The sequence below is a fragment of the Achroia grisella genome, unplaced genomic scaffold (genome assembly GCF_030625045.1).
Source record: "Achroia grisella isolate CSIRO2021 unplaced genomic scaffold, CSIRO_AGI_Agris_v1 utg782, whole genome shotgun sequence".
Lineage (NCBI taxonomy): Eukaryota > Metazoa > Arthropoda > Insecta > Lepidoptera > Pyralidae > Achroia > Achroia grisella.
Window position 1 is genome coordinate 3,912,272 of NW_026713022.1, and position 21,278 is coordinate 3,933,549.

General features: G+C 35.0%; 2 protein-coding genes across 2 annotated transcripts; both read left to right on the forward strand.

Annotated features, from left to right (window-relative positions):
* The first annotated feature begins 277 nt into the window (after window positions 1-277).
* Window positions 278-18,386, forward strand: LOC131851414 (protein bicaudal C homolog 1). The gene is made up of 19 exons (XM_059201919.1): window positions 278-388; window positions 866-909; window positions 1,009-1,078; window positions 1,692-1,771; window positions 2,336-2,398; window positions 5,400-5,549; window positions 5,914-6,027; window positions 6,571-6,696; window positions 7,809-8,027; window positions 8,827-8,995; window positions 9,305-9,730; window positions 10,313-10,395; window positions 10,829-10,931; window positions 13,766-13,879; window positions 14,187-14,329; window positions 15,211-15,330; window positions 15,949-16,087; window positions 16,747-16,866; window positions 17,316-18,386. The coding sequence occupies exons 1-19, from the start codon at window positions 379-381 to the stop codon at window positions 17,414-17,416; spliced, it is 2,394 nt and encodes a 797-aa protein (XP_059057902.1). The 5' UTR covers window positions 278-378; the 3' UTR covers window positions 17,417-18,386.
* Window positions 18,387-19,887: 1,501 nt separating this feature from the next.
* On the forward strand, window positions 19,888-20,999 carry LOC131851411 (uncharacterized). The gene is made up of 2 exons (XM_059201915.1): window positions 19,888-20,285; window positions 20,506-20,999. The coding sequence occupies exons 1-2, from the start codon at window positions 19,941-19,943 to the stop codon at window positions 20,911-20,913; spliced, it is 753 nt and encodes a 250-aa protein (XP_059057898.1). The 5' UTR covers window positions 19,888-19,940; the 3' UTR covers window positions 20,914-20,999.
* Window positions 21,000-21,278: the final 279 nt, after the last annotated feature.

Below are 21,278 nucleotides of genomic sequence, written 5' to 3' on the forward strand. Positions count from 1 at the left end.
ACAAATGGGCTAGATATTTCTAAATATAATTAATAAAATAATGTTATTTATATTGTGAACAATTGGAAAACTATCCGCCATTTTGAAACAAATCAATATAACTAGGCAGCGTGGTGATGATAATTTTAGATGAATAAAATATTCATTTTACTTTTTCACTTTACCCTAATATGTAATAGCTATAATTTCTGCCTGACTTGACTACTATTATTCCAAATGTAGTCTATTGTTTTATTGTTACAGGCATCCGAAAGTGGAACTAGCAACTCTGTGACGTCAGCAGAAGATCTCCAAAAATTAGCGGTTATTCTTGGTCTAAATAGCGCCGAAGATGTATATCAGGAGAGATTTCGAGTTGATCGTCGCCGTTTGGAGACTATGCTCGCAGGTATTATCATCAATATATTGTAGGTCACATCCAAAAATAATACCATATTATCACCATTTCCTTATTTATTTTATTTTATTTAGCCCAGTTACTAGCAGTGTTAAAAACATTATAATTATCTGTTTCATAATAATACTATGAAAATTGCAAACTATTCATCTTTTTATGTTAAACACAAATTAAGTTAATATTGAGAGATTTTTTATATAATAAATCGTAATTATGTCCCACGAATAAAGATTATTGATTTAACTGAATTCAATTCTAAACTGCCTACCTAGTATGATCTTAAACAAAATATTTTTCTTTGAAAAATTAGAACATGTCCATCGTATTTCTTATACTTTGAAACATTATTGTGAATTTCATATCCTTTACCGATTTTTATATTCTATACTACAAATATATTTATAATTAATATTCTTAAACAAAGGCAACCTTTACAAATTCTGAAAATAAAAGTAAATATTTTTTTAGAAAACTTGGAAGAGTCACAAACGGCTCAGGCGTTCTTTCACAGAGTAAGTATAAAAAACATATATCCATTTGTACATTAATCTATTAAATTAAATTAATTGATTTTAACTTACAAGTACCTATGCATTTTATTTTTATTTTAGGTCATGACTGAGACTAATACACTTGTGAATTGGCCTGCTCGCTTGAAAATTGGCGCCCGTTCGAAAAAAGGTATACCTACAAATCTACCATAACATTATAAAATTGAAGCATATGTATGTCATCTACGTATCAGTATATAACCAATTTTTACCCAGCGTGCCTACGCGCTGAATCGAGCCTACAGTTTATTTGAATCTCAAATAAATAAAAGTATTCAAATTTCTATGAATATAATTTCTAATAATGTGGGGAAAGAATTGTAAGAATCAATTTGATTTTTTAATATCTCAATTTACTACTAAAATTAAAATTTAGATAGATAATAATATAGATTATAGGCACGTGCATGTAGCATATTCAGGGTTAAGTTTTGGCGGGTTGGCGCCAACGAGACTGCGTTCGTCGGCGCCAGTTTGGCGCTCTTTCCAAATTTCATATTTTGTAGTGGCATGTCCGTTACAAAAATTACACGTTTGCTCTATATTTTTATACTTCATGTTTATATTATCGATTTACAATGGTTTTTACAGAGATTAATGATGATCTAGTGTACGACTTAATAAAAAAAATCAGATCTAATAAACTAGTTCAAATCACTAATCCATTAGGTGAGTTTGTGAATGATTTTTGTGTAAATCTTATAAAAAATGTTAGAGTTTAATTAATTGCGTAATTGTGCTAGATCCCCACGTGAGAATTGCTGGACGGCCTGACGATGTTAAGCTGGCACGAGAGAAGATTATGCAGTTACTGGATACCAGGGTAGGTAACCATTTTTTTTTTAATAAAAATAAAAGTCATTTTTTGAATGCTTACTTGAAAAATTAATAAATGACAATCAGTAGTAGTTACAAAGTTACTTTGTTTTTGTTGTCGTTTAGTTAGATTTTTTTTTTAAATACAGATTGTATTTGTTTGTGTAATAGATGATTTGTTTTTGTTTTTTAATTGTTGGTTAATAGGCGACATCTTGATATATCCATTTTTGGAACTTTAGCAATGGGTTGCGAACTCAATAGGTAAAATAGACAGGGCTTTTAGCATCATGTTTAGATATATATTAAGTATTATTTATATACACAAATTAAGTATGATATATAAATAAAAGCCTTAATTATACATCATACACCTAAATTATTTACTCAGAACTATTTATATGCATTATTAGTGTTTGTAGATACTTTATTATGAATGTGTATGCTTTTTAGGAATGGTTTTACGGGCGTCATTTGATGTCCGTAGTGCTGTTCATGTATATAGGCGACAGTTACCACTTACCGTCAGCTTGACCATTCCAATTACGTAAAAAAATGTGTATATTTTCAGAGTAACCGCGTTACGATGAAGATCGATGTCAGTTACACTGATCACTCCCACATCATTGGAAAGGTAAGTTTCATTTTTTTATAATTTTATTGTATTTATATAGGTATTGGACAATTTTAGGCTTTGATTATTAAAATAGCATAGAATAGAAAGTCCTTTATTCTAATAAACTTAACTTAATCTACCCCTCATTCGGAAAGCTGACTCATCACAAGAAGGACCGATACCAATATGACCATAGATGTACCTAGAATTCTCAATTGTCGTTACTAGATCCGAAATAACAAATTATTTGAAATTCTAATGCAAATATAGAAAATAAAGATAATTATTATAATTCTAATCATATAACGCCCCTATATAATTATAATTTATGGAATCTTATATGCGATACGATATGCGGGTAAGGGCAAAGTTATAAAATCCATGTATCACAGTTGATACGTATAAGGTTATTTATTTTATTTATATATTATTAATAGTATGTAATATTATTTAATCTGTAATAATAGCTATTACCCGTGACTTCGTTCGCTTGGAATAAAACTTAAATTTTATTAGTCTAATAAAATTTATAAAATTTAAGTAGCTTAAGTTACTCCTTATAACATTAGCTATCTGCGAGTGAAAGTCACGTCAAAATCTTTCCGGCCGTTTCAGAGATTAGTAAAAACAGACAGACAAAATACATTTTTGCATATATGCCATATATATTTGAATATGCAATTTGTGAAATGCTGTTAATTTTAAATTACAAATAGCCACTTCAATTTTATTTATTTCTATAGATGATAATGTCATTGTTATAATAATTTTATTATTTAAATTACTTTTAAATTTGTTAAGTATTCACCTGAAGTAAACTCAAAATGTGGTTTTGTTTTTGTACGAAATACGAAACGAAACACGAAATAGCTCTCCGTTTTGAAGTCCAAAAATCAAATCAAATAAGTTGTCTGGTTGAAAACCGAGTATGTCATTTATAGGCACGTTTACGTTTACGTTTCATGTTTTACGGTTTAGCACACTACTTTACTGCCTATGATTGCAGGTTCGATTCCTTACACAGCAGAAACATTTCTATTCATGAGTATGTTTGTATTGGTCTGGATGTTTCTATGTATATAATATACATAGTATATATAATACATTGTATGTATTTACAAAAAAAATGTCTAAGATTTTCTGTCAGTTGTCTAGTATCCTAGAACAAGCTCTGCTTAGCCTAAGACTAGATGGCGCTATGTGAATTGTCCAGAGATATTATATTATTATTAGGTACTCTATTTTTTATTATTTATATTACTAGTACGTATGTACAGCTACACCTCATTGGTAATGTAAATTGAGTTCTGCGTGCCTAATAATTGCTAACTACTCGTATGTAGGCGTTATGTTTAGACTTTTTAAATATTAGTCTTGTTGTCTATATTTTATCAGTTTAACAGAGGAAATCTTAAAAAATATAGAAATGCCTACAACGGGTGAATTACCGTTTTAAACCGGATCGGGTCGTTAATGTTCTAATACTTATTATTATAGCTTTATCCCTCCACTTAGGAGGATATTGCATTGCTTACAGTCTATATCACCCTAGTACATATACCATGTTAGGTCGACCTCCACGCGGAGGATTCGTAATAATTTCTGGTAAATTCTCCACGATGGACAAACTGACTTCGTCATTTTTTCATCCTCCATTTGTGCCCTGCCAGCGTATACCGTTAGCATACGTATGCACCGATCCATTATCATCAATTAAAAAAGAAAGCCCAGAACAATTCACACAACGCCGTAGGACTGATATACTTACATAAATATAACTGTACGTATATACATAATATACATAGAAAACACTCAGATCAATACAAACAATCATGAATGTAAATGATTGTACCGTGCAAGGAATCCAACCCACGACCATCGGAAGTAAAGCGATATGCTATACCGCTAGACCACCGAGGCCCTCAAAATTTATATATTTTTTCCTCTTATGTAGCCGTCATAGGTAAAAGCTCCTCATCCTTCACCATTCCTCTGTATCCATGGCAGTCTGCATCCAATCCTTTCCTGCAATATTCTTTACTAGCGACCATCCATTATCCATCCACGGATGCATTACAAATTTGCGAATTTCTCGGTTTATTCTATATTTATTTTTTATTTTTATTTAAATAACTTTAATGCACGTCATACACAGGTAAAAAGTACATATGGCGGACTTAACACCTAGTGGCATTTTCTACCAATCAACCATGAGTTGTGCGGAGATAAGTTGTTGGCGGTGCAAACAATATTATAATATTTTATAGAATATACATGAATAAATATATATGTATATATATATATATACAAAAATATAGCATACACATAAATATATGACCAATAATCTGACAATGAAATAGTGATTACAGCCGACAGTGTAAGCATATTACAATAGGTACAAAAATATATATACGATTCGCCTTGTAGTAAAAATGAAGAAACTTAATGCTAAAGAGAAAAATATATAAAAGATAGTATATGATAGTATACAAAATTATATGTTAAGATAATGGTTCCGCAATCTTCGCTTGAAAGAAATTTTACTCGTAGCAGTCCTGATGTCAAGGGGTATCTATACTATGTATAATACATGCGTATTATGCATGTATTATACATATAAACCTTCCTCTTGAATCACTATTTATTCCTGAAAATCGCATTAAAATCCGTTGCTTAGTTTATAAGATATAAGCGAACAGCGCAGCGATTTCATTTTATACTATGTAAAAATCACCAACCCATCTTTTCTTTATCCATATGTACTATATTTATCTCATCTATCTAGTGTTATTTATACTTGTATAAAAATTACGTGTCACGTTGTTTGTCCGCGATGGACACCTAAACTACTGAACCGATTGCAAATTTGATTTGCACATTGTGTGCAATTTGATCCAACTTGAAAGATAGGATAGCTTACATCTCTATTTATAGTCGCAATATTATTTTATTAAGAACCTTAGCCACAGCAACGCGTGGCCGGGTCTGCTAGTTACTTAATAAAAAAACATGTCTGCAGGGTGGTCTTACAATCAAGCGCGTGATGGAGGAGACGGGCTGCCACATCCACTTCCCAGACTCGAACAGGACCAGCACTGTGGAGAAGAGCAACCAGGTGTCGATAGCTGGTGATATGGAGCGCGTGGAACGAGCCAGGGCGCGCGTTCGGGTATGAATCTTACTAATATAAACACGAAAGTTTGTGAATATGGATGGATGGATCTTTCACGCAAAAACTATTAAACGAATTTTGATGAAACTTTACAGTAATATAGCTTATACATCAGAATAACAGGCTATACTTCAAAAATATTACGTAAATTAGGAGATATATAATGATAAATGTCAAGTAAGATGATGAAGTTGTGTGGGTGAATGTGTCGTACTAGCTGGCTAGTTATAACTTTGTTTGTAAAATATTAATGAATAAAATAAAAATAATAAATATCTAATGATATTGTCAAAGAATGTCCCGTAAAAATAAAAATATAGATAGGTATGTGTTATAGAAGTAATTTGTTAATTATGTTCAGGCGCTGACTCCCCTGGTGTTCTGCTTCGAGCTGCCTATAGTGGCACCTTCCCAGTCGCAGCCAGATATCAGCTCGCCATATGTGCAGCAGATTCAGGAACAGTATAATGTACAGGTGATTATCAATAAATCATATAATAATTTTTATGGTCGGCAACGCGATGTTTCAGACATCTATATGCTAAGGTAATCGTTTACCATCAGATGGGCCGTATGCTTGATTTCCACCAAAATAATGTTAAAAAAAAACTCCATTTTATCCTATCAAAAAAAAATATAAACAGACAGACGTGCGAACTTATACATCTACAATATTATGCATGAATTAAATTTAAAAGTTTTATAAATATTAAAAAAAACTTTATTAAATTCTTATATCTTTATAAAACTACATTATCAGTAGTAGGTTATCAACGCGAGCAGCGCCGCAGGATATAGCTAATCAATACTAATGTTATAAAGACAAACTTTTAGATTTTTTGTGTATTTCTTTAATGGATTAAACTGAAGTATAATGGAATAAAAACATAATAAATTTTGATATTGCTAGAGTTGACAACTTGTGCAAATCACGTGAAATCAAAATAAAATTTATGTAATTGTGTTTGTTTTTTAAATCAAATATAAAAGGGATGCCTAACTATGTAATTTAACGCAGGTGATGCTGCGTAACCGTCCGAAGCTGCACGCGAACCTGATGGTGGTGAAGGGTGTCCAGTGGGAGGTCCAGGCCACCATGGAAGCGACCACTCTCCTCATAAACTACATGTGCGGTCCGGTTGCTGTAAGACAACACCACTAATATTTATTACACTGTCTGCCTATTTTTGTCACCCAGTATCATTATATTAACACTGTTCGGGTTGTACCGCAACTACATATAAAGATTCTGATAGGTAAATCTGATAAGTGATGATTATGGATACTTGATTAAAACCGTATTCATTCATTCATAATTTAAGAGCTGTGCTCTTGTCGGAGCTCCGCCACCTCCACGATCTTCTATCAGTCCTTTTAGCTGTTGATACGACACGACTCCAATTTTTTCTTTAAATTGTTTGATATAGCTGTGTCTTGGTCTTCCCCTTTTAATTAATTAGTTCGTCGTGTCGTATCAAGTGCCCAACATTCCCCCCCCCCTCCCCCCCCCTCTCCCCCGGCTATTCTCAATAATATCTATGATTTGTCTCTTTTCTTTAACCCCCCTTACAAGCACTTCTTTAATGTATATTAAGCTCAAAATGTAACTGATTAATGATAAAATGTGTACGCGCGACGCTCTTGAAGACAAAATGCGAAATTTTTTAGGTGAAATATGAAATGTTAGTTTTGCGATGTACGATGCTAGCTCGTAAAAACACATTATCATATAATAAATTAATAATAAAAAAAACAATACATACACTACCATATTTAACACATACACGCATATATACCCTTTTGTTTATTGTTAATTCTGGTTCATAGATCTTTTTGTATTTCGAATTTTCACTACTGGTCAACAACTAGTATATAAATAAATTAAATTGAAATATCTCTGTTTGTAATTTCAAATTAATAGCTTTTTACTAAATGCCTACGAAATTCTGAAAATACATATAAAATTAATACAATTATATATATTTGAATTTTCTGTAATTTCAAATTTACAGCTTTTCACTAAATGCATATGATGATATACAAGGTAGTTATATATAAAAAATATTTTAAAAAACTGTCTGTAGGTTGCTGGTTAGCACAGAACAATCTGTGGTAACCTACATTACATGATAAAAGGCATCTTAGTCCGATAGGTCTCTACCTTATCTCGCCTATCGTTGTTTACCGAAACAAATTTTACAAAGCATGCTGAAGGCTGAATATATTTTCTGAAACATTTATCCCCATTATCACCAGAATCAGACCAAAGTCCTAATGTCCCTGGAGATATCGCCGATGCATCATAGCGTAGTGGTGGGACGTGGTGCGGACCAGCTGAAGATCATCATGAAGGGCACCGGCACCCAGATCATGTTCCCTGACGCTGACGATCCCAACATACCCGTGATCAAGAAGAGCTGCGTCACCATTACCGGGCAGATTAAGGATGTGTATGCAGCTAGGCAGCAGTTGGTTGTGAGTTCACCAATATATAAACAATAGACATAATCACACGAACTTCTAGCATTCCATGGATTCATCGTGCGGGTGCCACATCCATCGTGTGGCAGAGAAGGAAACTCCAAACAGTTCCCGGGACTTGTGACTCGGGTGTAGGTTTAAGGGATTGGTATCAACCCACTTCAACACTCACCTACACCGCTCGTTGTATCTTTACGTCTCCACATAACTTATTTCTAAGTTCAATGTAAAGTTCACGTTACAACTCCGCGTTACAAATAAGTCATGTAGCATACTATCAAATAAACTTACTAAAGTAATTCAACTATTACACTTGTATACTCACTACATAGATACTACAGGAAATAAATAAATTAAGTAGCGACACCTCATCACTTCGTATATAACGCTACAGTGGGAGATGACAACAATCGTGCAACAACTTCATGAAGGAAGCGTTTCAAATTCACTTACACTCCCTCTGTACCCGAACTCGTTTATAGTCAGTATCATTGTCTGTGCATCTAGTAGACATATCTCGACTCAACCCGAGACACGTTCTTATTGATGCCGACGACCCCATAACGGCAGCTAACCTTTACGAGTCCACCCGTTCCATCCCTACCACGTTACAATACTAACACACGACACCGTCCTCGCCGGTGAAGGAATTGATCTTTAGCTACTCCATAAATCTCTCAGCAGGTTTAGAGCAGCTCCGCAGATTGCCATCTGCAATCGCTTCCTATTATTAGGTCAAGCATTAAATGCCTGCGACCAACTGTATTAGAATAATTCGAAAAAATTATTACAGGGCAGCCTACCTCTTGTGGTGATATTCGATGTCCCCGAAGACTCTTGCCGTATAGACAGTGACGCCGTCTGCAAACTGATGCACAAACACAACGTGTACATCAACATTAGACGTAAACCCAAGCAGGGCATCGCTTCCATCGTTATTAAGGGCATTGAGAGATGTGCCGGTGAGTTTATCTATTTTTTTTAATTTCTTCTATATATGCTGTTTTAAACTTGACACGGTCATTATTTATACGTATAATTAGTAAAAATCACGGTATCTTACCACGTTTTATATTTATTTGCTGAGTTCCCGATATTTCGGTAGTATTTGAGTTTCATGCGCATTCTTCTTGTGATGAGTTTGCGTTCCGAATGAGTGGTAGAACTTACTTACTTACGTAGAACAAACACAATGTATCATTAAAAGTGCTTTTATTAAGTTTATTTGAATAAAGATTATATCTATTTCTATACATCTATCATTTGATCAGGGGACATCTACGAGGCGCGCCGTGAACTCCTCGGCGGCAAGGAATCCTCGATCACAGCCGAAATACCAGAGTCGTACAACGTACCGGCCATATCCAACAACACGATGCCCAACTTTGGCGTGTTCAATCCATTCTCGCCAACTCACGCCACCAACATGACCAACTCGCCGTGTTCTCCATACAACATTCAGTTATCAGATTTGGGGAGTTACGCCAACATTGGCAGTCCAATGTTTGGCCACAATCCACCAACGCCGGGCGGGTACCCGAGTCCGTTGTCGCCGGTGGCGATGACTCCCCCGGTGTTCCCCACAAGTTGGATGATGCCGTCCCCACAGCCGAGGTCCGGGCAATTTCACTACCCGAGTATGGGTGTGCCGAATCCGAGTAACGTTATGTACAAGAACCAGGGTGGATCCTGGAACCGTAAGTATATCTTTTTTTTTTAATTACGATGGTGTCAAACAAGCGTGTGGTCTTGATGGAAAATAATTACTGGCTTATAGACGTATTGACAACTGGTCTCCTCGGATTACTATTACTGATTTAGTTTGTTACTCAAGTACCTATTATATTTATTTACTTTTGACAATATTTGGCAGTTTGTATTAACACAACATTTTAAATATGTAATGCTGAACAACATTATTAAAAGAGCAACGCACGTAGATGTAAAATAAATAGAATTACTCATCTCTTATTTCTATTAAGCACTAGTCTTGTTTGTAATGTACTTACGTTCTTTTATTAGAGTTTAAGGAATGGTAAATGAACTGACAGACCATCTGGTGGTAAATTTTTAAATTCAAAGTCCACCTTTGCTGACATTGTGTCTATATTATATATATAGATGTATTATCTGATCAATAGAGAATAAGGTAACCTTTATCTAGCACTACTCCCCTGCATGACGGCGTTGACGCCTGTACTCTTCATACGTTACTATTCCAGATGACTAAGGTGTCGTGTATTATATATACTGTAATTTAACTGTCATATAATTTTCAGCTATGGGTAGTGCAGAAATCGGTGGCATGCCACAGCCGATGATGATGCAACCGCCCTATCAAATGCCAGCAGATGGCAGACCTGTGAGTGTCATTACAATAATTCTTTCATTTCCTTCTTAACTTTTCTCGTAAGTTATCTTTCAGTATCTAAAATAGTAATTACTACAATAATAATTATTAGCAATATTTATTTCGTAATAATTTTATCCTGTTGCTCCTGGAAGCACCATGTTAAATTCCTAGTGAATTTGTCACGACCTGACCTCATCTTCATCATTCATTTCGTAATAATTTTATTCCATTGCTCCTGAAACCACCATGATAAATTCCTAGTGAATTTATTACGCTGGGCTAACTGACCTTACCTCGTGTTCATCTCATCATCCTCCACTTGTGCTTCCAACGTCTACCGTTGGCGCAGGTGCACCATTCCATACTCATATTTAAAAAAATTGTCCAAACGCGTTTATGCAAAAGATTCTTGATGAAGAACACCCTATTCCATGTTTGGCAGACAACCCTGAATCAGTTGCTGAACTGCAGCTCGCAGGCGAGCAGTGGATACCAGAGCAACTTCACAGGCAGCTCCGTCTCGTTAGACGCGCAGAATATCTCCGGTCAGTATTACAGCCAATATATAACTTACCTAGGGTTGCCAACTTTTTTTGACAGAAAATACGTATAATCTTGTTTGGATAGGAAAAATATGAAGTATTAGGAAAAAAAAGTATTTTTCAAATGTTATGTTTTTATTGCTTTAAAAACGTATTTTTGTTTGCTTTTAACACTAGAGCTATGACAAATGTCACAATTGACATCTAACATTTTGTTCAGTAATTATAAATGGTTAAGTACCTACCCATAATGAGTATTTTGTTTTACGCATCACAGTAAAAGTTGAAAATAAAGTATTTTGCATATTTTATTTGTATGTAAAAGTATAATTACCAAAACTAAAGTTGGAGACGTTATTATAAAGTATGGTTGGCAACCCTGAACTTACCGCAATTTACTAATTTACTTAATTTATGAACCGAAAATCAATGCAATTAAAAAAGGGTTGTACCCTTTTCGCATTAAATAGGGTTGAAAAGGGAGATAAAAGTATGTATGGAAGCAGTTACCGCTGCTAGAAAATTTGTTGGCAATTCAAGTATATCTGTGATCTAAGTTGCACCTCTTTATATTTCGCAATGACTTCTGGCAGCAAGGTTTATCGCAAACCACATCATCACACCATGTTGTGCCATTACTGACATTATACAATTAAGTAAATTATTATTTACAAAGATAAAATTTGTAAGATCACACTAATTATAGTAGTCGCATCCATAGGGCGTAAAAGTAATAATAGTAATAATTATAGTGCACAGATAAAAACTTACAAACAAAAGCTAACAAAAGGCGACCATATCGCTTAAATCAGTCTATTACAGACAAACTGAGAGATCGAAGATTTGAGCAAAAGAAAGCAAATTAATTTTAACTTACATTAAATTACTAACTAGCTTTAAAAACGGGTGACACGGCTCGATGCTAGAACGAATGTGTCTCAGAAAATCGTAAAGCAAACCACAGTTGCTACTACAACATAGCTGTTTATAGATTTAATATGAAATTTACAATAATCCAATTAAAACTGTCGTGTGTAAGTTTACATTCAGCATTTTGTTATAGGTCGATGCACTACATATGTAACATAATAATAATCACAGGATAATTCACACAGCGCCATCTAGGCCCAAGTTTATCTAGCTACCGCTTGTGTTATGGGTACTAGATAACTGATACGAATACATAAATGCATATATATGCATATTATATTATATACATAGAAAACACTCAGATCAATATAAACAATCATACTTATGAATACAAATGTTTGTGCCGTGCAAGGAATCGAAGCCGCGACTAGTAGTATACCACTAGACAACTGAGGCCGTCGAAATATACGCTCTATGTGTATATCTTTGTGAATAGCAATGTAATTGAATAATACCACAATGCGTCCACTCGTACAATTGTAAATACTGGTTACGATCAGTTTATTTTATTAGTGATCGCCCACCGTTCCGCTCCACCATTGGGTACAATGTCAATTGTGTGGTGATTCAAGATCAGGGACACTAACCTTGAACTTGGCTCGTTAGTTCTTATGTTGATTTAGCTATATACCTAACGATCCTCCCTGATTTCGCAGGGATGCAATTCTTGTAATGGTTATTTTTTTTTGTACCTAACGTATTAGGTATTCTTAGTTACTATTCCTTGTCATAGATCTAATTTTAAATTATGGGTGAATTATTAAAGTTACATATAAAGTTGTACATTATTATTTGTTATTATATAAAAAATGTGTTTCGATAAAAGTTTACTTCTGTTGTCAGAGAAAAAATCTGCTTTTTTTTTTTGAGAAATAGTGTTCGATTTCACGCAGGCAAACTTTCATGAGTGTTATTATTTATATCGGTCTGGGTCTGGTACTAGTTGTGTAATACCTATAACAGAAGCTCTGTTTTCCTTGGGACTGAATAAATAATTTTATTCAGTCTATTCTGATATGATTTGACGACCTCGGTGGTCTAGTGGTTTAGCACACCGCTTTAAGTCCGATGGTCGCGGGTTCGATTCCTCGTACGGCACAAACATTTGTATTCATGAGTATGATTGTTTGTGTCGGTCTGGGTGTTTTCTATGTATAATATGTATGTATTTACGAAAAAAAATCTATGTATTTGTTTTTTTTTCGAAGTACTCTAATGCTGTTGGCCGCAGCTGGCCTTTACAGCTTCATCGGACGTTAGGGGGCGTGTGCACATGGCACTCCAAACCCGCGGACTTATGGAGCGGCTGAAGGCCAACTCCTGCCTGACGGATACGACTTTAGTCTGAGGGCACCGCTCGAGGTTCGAACCTCGGCTCAGGCCGTCGTAATTTCGATCCCCGTTTGAATTGGACGGGGGATCGATCGGAGGGGGATGTATTTGTATCAGTTGTCTAGTAACCCATAACACAAGCTTTAGCTAGCTTAACTTGGGTCTAGATTGAATTGTCTTGAGATTATTATTATTATGTCTTGAGATTATTATTCATTAAAACTTTAATGCATAAATACAAAACTAAAGGTGCATATGTATATGTAGGAAATATATATCCGTGTTCGTAACATAGTATATCTCACGTCAAATTTCTACTAACCAATAACCCCATTGCTAGCAATGTACTGTCAGGTTGACTCCACGCGCTTCTCCTGGAAAGGTATTGTGATAAATTTCTGGTAAATTTGTCAATATGGGTTAATTGACCTGATCTCATGTTCTTCTTATCATCTTCCACTCGTGTCCCACCAACGTAAACCGCCCAGGCGGGAGCGCCGTTCCTTTATCATCAATTAATACATAAACAGACAGGCACAATTTTACATTTATAATAAGATGAATTTGTTGTGCAGGCGGCGACGGCAGCAGTGTGGCGAGCGTGGCGAGCGTGGCGGCCAGTGTGGCGAGTCCATCCGTGTCGCCCATCAGCATCGGCCGCAGCCCCGCGCCCGATGACCACCACCACGGTACGTCAGCAAATGCTGGAATGTGGTACTGGTAGTCCCACAGATCTAAAGAAGTAATATTTAGTATGGGAGTGACCTTCGCCCTGGAAACCATTATCTAATTTCCTGATGTATTTGCCACGATGGGCCGACTGATCTGACCTTATGTTCATCCTCCATCCACCAGACGCCACCACACTTAGCGCAGGCTGGACCTGACCTCATGATCATTTTAACATCGTGCACTGATGCCCCGCCAGCGTAAACAGTTAGCTCAGGCGAGAGCACCATATCATTATCCTCCATTAAAAAACAAACATTCTTATAGAAATAACGGAGCTGGCGAACATAATCTCAGACTTGCCTCTATCGGAGCGCCGCGCTGTGGGCTGCGAGAAGAAAACCCTGGAGACACTCAACAAGCTATCACCACTCACAGAGTACAGGAAGATGAGAGCCGAGGCCAGTAAGGTACGGTATCCAATGTTTGCCAGATGAAGAACTGAAATTGACTATGTATTTATTTGAGGAACTCTGTGGTCCAGCGATTTAGCACACCGTCTTACTTCCGATGGTCGCGAGTTCGATTCCTCGCACGGTACACTCAGAAGTAATGATTGTTTGTATCGGTCTGCGTGTTTTCTATGTATATAGCGTATGTATTTACAAAAACAATATCCATGTATTTTATCAGTTGTCTAGTACTTATAACACAAGCCCCAGACAGCTTAATTTGGGTCTAGATGGCTTGTATGCTTGATGGTTGTGTAAATCATCCTGTCCAGCGGTGTCCTAAACCGCTAGACTACCGAGGCCGTAAAATACATTGGAAATACAGGTCAGCAACTTATGGTAAGGTTAGGTGATATATAATAATACTTGTACGCCCTTGGCCTTAATTACAGGCCCATTTTTCCTCGAATACACACTTGTTTACCAATTACGTTAATTTTCCTTTACAGTTTATATGTTACTAGCGACTCGTCCCGGTTTCGCACGGAAGCACTACAAATCTTTGAATTTCTTACTTTGTTCTATCCTATACACTAACCGTAGATCCATCTTCGAAAGTAACTTTTTCAAATTTTTTTTTATGACATAACCTTAATTTAAGTATTTAATTGTCTACTAAACTCAGTTTATTTCATTAACAATGCTAGATTCTTAGATTTTGAGATATATAGGTTTTTTAAGTGACTCGGATTCATTGCTCTCGAGTATATATAAACCTTCTTCTTAAATCTCACAAGTTTATTAAATAATGCATTGTGAAACAGCTGCGTCCTGTCTTCGAGACTAAATGAATTTAAAATAATTTAAACAGTATTACAGTGTTTTATTGTACGGTGCAGGCGATGCGTGAGCCGGTGGGTAGCGGGTTCCGCGTGCCCACGCAGCGCTGGTCCGGATACTACTTCAGCCACACCTCGCCCGGGCCCATCAACATCAACGACACCGACCCACCAACCACCGTAAGTTACATTAACACTTTATATAAAGTCGCCAGTATGGGGAGAGGAGTAAACATCAACGACTCCGACCCACCCACCACCGTAAGTGACTTGGATCATTTCTATCGTACTTCTTATTAGCAACCAACACGTCTCCATATTCTGGAGACGTGTTGGTTGCCAATTTTTACCGCTTTATTTAGTCCCCAGAACATGGAGACGTGATGGTTGACCCCACTGCTAGCGATGTACCATGTCAAGTTGATCTCCACACGGTTCCCCCTGGAAACCATCACGATAAATTCCTTTTAAATTTGCCACGATGGGCTAACTGAACCTGACCTCTTATTTATCCTATCATCCTCCACTGGTACCCGGCCAGCGTAAACTTTTAGCGCAGGCGGGTGCACCATGTTTTTATCATTACATAGTATTAAATTAACTCGCTTCCGTTGTCTGTTCGCTTACATTTTTTAAATTGTGCAACTTAGGAGATAGAGAGATTCAAGAGCAGGGTTTATATGTATAATACATATACATCCGTCACAAGCCGGGGTGGGTAACTAGTCATCAATAAAACAAATACTCTGGTTTTTTCATTTTTGTTGTCCACCTTTAGTTTCAATATTTTATTTTCAGCCTGAAAAAGGTTGGAATAGATCAGAACTGGTACGCCCTAATATAGCGGAGCCAGTAAAAACTCCGCCCAGCAGCAAACCGTGCCGATATCAACAATTGTACGATCTCTTGCGAGACATTGGACTACAAAAGTATATTGGTAAGTCCTTTATATATGACATTGGACTACAAAAGAACTGTTCGATTTGTTTGGCGCAATTACCACTTATAGCTTCACCGGACGATAGGGGGCGAGTGCAGATAGCATTCCAAACCCGCAGAAGAACTTATGGAGCGGCTGAAGGCAAACTCCCGCCTGACGTATACGACTTTAGTCTGAGGGCGCTAGGGATTTGACTCTCGGCTCAGGCCGTCGTAATTTCGAACCCCGTATGAATTGGACAGGGATCGATCGGTAATATTTTACAAAAAACAAACAGGTCTACAATGCTACGACCTATTAACTGCCACTTTGCAAACTTTCATTTCTACAGATCACCTTCATCGAGTTATAGATTATTTTTTGTGATAGCCTATATGTAATGAAGCGTCATGCAATCATACTTATTATAGTTGTTTAGTCGTTCACATTTCGCTCGGTACGTTTAAATTCAAAAGAATTTTAAATCATAAGCTTGATGTTAAAAAAATGCGCAAATATATTAAGTGGTTTATTAACTCGACTTAAAATGTCAATTAATATCTCTAATTGACACTTTTCAGTTTTCCACTAAATAGTAATACTTGTGCCTTATTTTTATCCTTCATTTCCCCTTAATTCACCTGTAATGGATATCACGTTCATCATTGTTGCAACAGACCTGTTCGTGAAACACGAACTGGACATGTCAACGTTTGCTTCACTGAACGAGGCGGACCTAACCGAGATCGGAGTAGCTGCCTTCGGCGCTCGCAGGAAGATGCTGCTCGTCATCGCAGGTACCAACTGTTCACCATTATCTACCTTCTTTCTTTTGCCTGGCCTTAGTTCCACTTATTTGGGGTCTGCCCGTCCCGCAATCTGCGCCAGTACTATCTGTCCTGGGTCGTCTGAGGTGTTATTTTGACGTATTTTAAATCCCTATTAATGACAGATATTGCGGGGTTATAATAACATGTTGTCAGCTGCGACCATGTATATTACAGATGATAATGGACTGACAAAATGTACATAATATTGATCTTATATGTATTTTATTTATTTGGTCAACGTCCCTCTACCACGTGGACGAAGTCGCGGGTACAGCTAGTTATTATATATAATGCAATTAAATAAATTGTATAAATTATTTGACACTAAAAAAGAAGAATAAAGTAGACTACATTAACATGACAGCATCTACTAAGTTGTAAAGAATAGGCATAAAAATATTTTTTATTTATTACAGAGCTGCAAAAACAGTCGAACGCCTTTAAAAAGTCGACTGCGCCGGGCAAACTCATCAACTCTCCGCCGTACAACACTTCGCACGCTCAGGAAAAGTGGTAGACCTTTATTGCATTCCAACCAGCTTCACTTGAGTATTTGGTATTCGTAGGTATTATGTTACGTCCGGTTTACTTTATACAACACTTGCAAGTGTGTAAACGGTAGTTTTTAAACGGCTAGTACAACTCAAAGTGTGTAAATGGTAGTTTTTCTCAAACTGTGCAAATGGTAAACGCTTGAAAACTCAGGCGGCTAGGACAACTCAGAGTTTAGTAGGATTGCACGTGTATGATATTTAAATCCTACTAAATACTGGCGAGGCACTTGCAAGTGACTTGAGTCATGTAAACCGGGCTTAAAACTTAGGCAGAAAAGATATTAAAAATCAAAATTAGTTTTTTGTCTGAAATGAGTCAAGATATTAAACTTTTCTGTACTCATAATACATTTAGGACTTCAAAATTAATACTAAAATTATCTTCTATAAATCACACTTGACTCATAAAGTTTGGACTTGTAATAATTAACATATGCCTACATTGAAATGACCAATTCCAGTCTAAATAAATAATATACCTCAGTTCGTATTATAGATTCTAAACGTGGAGTTTAAAAGACTGATCATATCAAGCTCGTAAGACTGATTCAATGACTCGAATGAAGTATTCTATTAATGAGATGATAGACTTTGAATAGATTATTTAATAATTTAATAGCTATGTGTTCAGGCATCTAAAGACTGATACTTATAAAATATGTTCAGTCATATATTCTAACTTGTGATCTTTAGGATTAATTCACAGTGAATGGGACGCGGCGCGAATTGAATATTATTTTGAAATTCTTAATATTGTTGAATAATTTTTTATGTGTTTGGGGTTTGTTATATGACCGAGACGAGTGGGTTTACGCGTCGCGTTACCAATGCAGTGTGAACTGATCTTTAGAACAGAGTAATCAATTGTTTGTTATCCATTTCTTACACAGACTAATAAGATTATGTGAATTGTTGAGAGCTGTGACTGCAACGAATGAGCTTGTTAATGTTGTCGCTTATTTTCTATGAGATTTTTATATAATGTAGTTATTAAGATATTTTGTTTATGTTTTTGAAACTTTTATAATATAGCTGAAAGCGTTACGACGATTAGATCTATCACAGACAATTGTTGAAGTAAACTGGCCGAGCGCCGTTAAAATTATATTTTAAGTTATTTATCTTCATGGAATTTTAATCGTAGTTTATTATGGAGAGCATGTTTTATTTTTTGATTGTACAAAACTTAGCTTTTTAGTTGTAGGTATATTAACTCATCGTCCGACAATATTTGTATGATCATCATGGATATTTGGCATACCGTTTTATAATTTGATAATCGAGTTTATTACATTATCAGTTAATTTTATATCTACATTTATAATTTTAAATATACATATTCGGCCAACCGACGTGTTCCTTTTCGTGGCATATTTTTAGTAATATGATTTATAAGGAGACATTCAGGTATTGGCGATTGACCCGTGAAAATCAGCACATCAAATATAAAATCTAAACGTTCGGACCATAATTTGAACTTGAAATTTTGACTTGATTTTAAATACGACGAATTTATATTTTAGTTAATCAGATATTGGTAACATATCTACTTAGTGACGGTTAGAACGTAGTCACATTACCAATATTTGAGTTATTTTAATCAGTTAACATTTTTATTATATATATATATATCAGTGATCATTTATGTTTTTGCGCTTATTTGATTATGAATTTAAGGTTTTTACTGCGTGTGCATTTTTGATTTTAACCCTATTAACATGCTAATTTATGAATGCCCAATTGTATTGTTTTAGTATAATTATTTTCTATAATTCGAACTGTAAACTTTTGGTACATAATGTTTGTGATCGTTTTTTTAAATAAATTTAGATATTTTAATGAACATCTTATATCAAAACCATAGAATTATGTATCACTTCGTTTACTTTTTATTTCTTCTAAGATCAGAAATGTAGTTATTTTAATCATGAACTAGTGATTTTGGTAGATCTTTTTAAAGTATGATTATGAGTTACTCAGACTTTTTAGTGATTATTAAATATTATCTACCTATAAGTTAAAATTAATTTGATGAGTTGGTTTAAGTAACAATAATGAGCTTTTTAAAGTATTTGTACTACATGCTTATTTTGCTTTTATTTTCTATAATGTTACGGGAGTTTTTGCACGTTTTAAGTTGTTCTTGTGTGTAACGATTAAAGTTTGAGATTTTCAACGTATGTTTTATTTATGAGTTTCTAATAATAATGTGTCTTTGACTATCCAATCAATACTGATGATTACTGTTTTCATCAACAAATAAAATCTGTTTACACCATAACGTAAACGTAGTATACTTAGGTTCTACTTGTAAAGAAAGTAATCACTAAGCCTATTATGTGAGTAATGGTGAATAGAAAATAAAACGCTAACATCAAGTTCAAGCAACTGTCAGTGTCAATGTCAAAAAAAATTGTTTAGAATTAATAAAATTTTACAATCGAATACACTTTAATTTCTGTAAATAGATAATATTCAAAATAAATAATGCGGTGGAGTGAAGCAGTTACTTTAGAATTTGTTAAGATTTACTTAAAACACGAATGCCTATGGAATCCAGCTCATCCGGGATACAAACTGAAAAGCCAAAGAGATAAAGCCTACGTCGATATATGCACCCAATTTAAGGCTTCCACAAATAAAGTACTATCGGTTCCGGAGGTTAAAATGAAAATTAAAAATTTAAGAACAACATACGTCCAACAAGTACACAAAATACTACAGAAATCAAGTCCGAACTCTATATACGAACCGTCATTAATCTGGTTTCACGATATGGATCGATGTTTGAAAAACATAACAACAAACAGACATCCGATTTTATGTGACAACGTAAGTATATATAAAATACAGAAAAAATATTCAGTAATAGATAATTTCTTCACATTTTAGTAATTTTGTAATATTCAAATTTCAAATTGATTATTTAAGAAAGAGAAACCATCAACCAACCAAACAACCACCAGAGTTTTGATGCAACTATGAACGCATCCTAGAATATGTTTGTTCAATTATTTCTTTCTGAAACTAATTAAAATAAAAATATTTTCAGCCCCAAGAATCGGCTGAAGTGGATTCTTCTTGTCAAATATGGGTGGATCAAGAACTGCAAAATGGTGTTACAGAGGAAGTAAATCCTGATCCTCTAATACCACAAACTGATGAAGAGTATGATTCTACAAGAGCAGATGATACTGTCTCGAAAATAAAAAAAGAAAGGAACACACTGTCAAGCTACAAAAAAATTAAAAAGAAAAAATTAAAGCACAGGAGTCCGGTGCAAGATTATTCAACAGATTCAAATTCAGAATGCTTGGCGAATGAAGATGAATTTGATATCTATGGCAAATTTATTGCTGTTCAACTAAGGAAAATGGACTTGCATAAAGCTCTGAGACTCCAGCTCGAAATACAGAATCTTGTAAGTGAGGCTAGAATCGCTGATATGTGTAATAATTAATTACTTCTTAAGTATAACTATCTTTAATGTTATAAACAAAATATTTTTATTATTATTTATCATCGCACAATATGTAATATTATAGGCCAAAGATTTTTAAAATTATTTATAAATTATTTAGATAACAAAATTAAATGTTTTTTGTAACCTAATATAGCATTTTTAATTATTGACAGTAGTATTTAAAATGCTGTATTTAGTATGTGATGTCCCATGATCTATGTGTACCATTTTCACTGTACACTGTGCACTGTAGTAAGTTATGGTTTATTAAATTATTATGGTATACGATCTCCATATTGTTATTATCTCCATTTGGCTTGTTGCCAAACCTTCCGATTAGGTAGATCTAATTTTCATCTGAT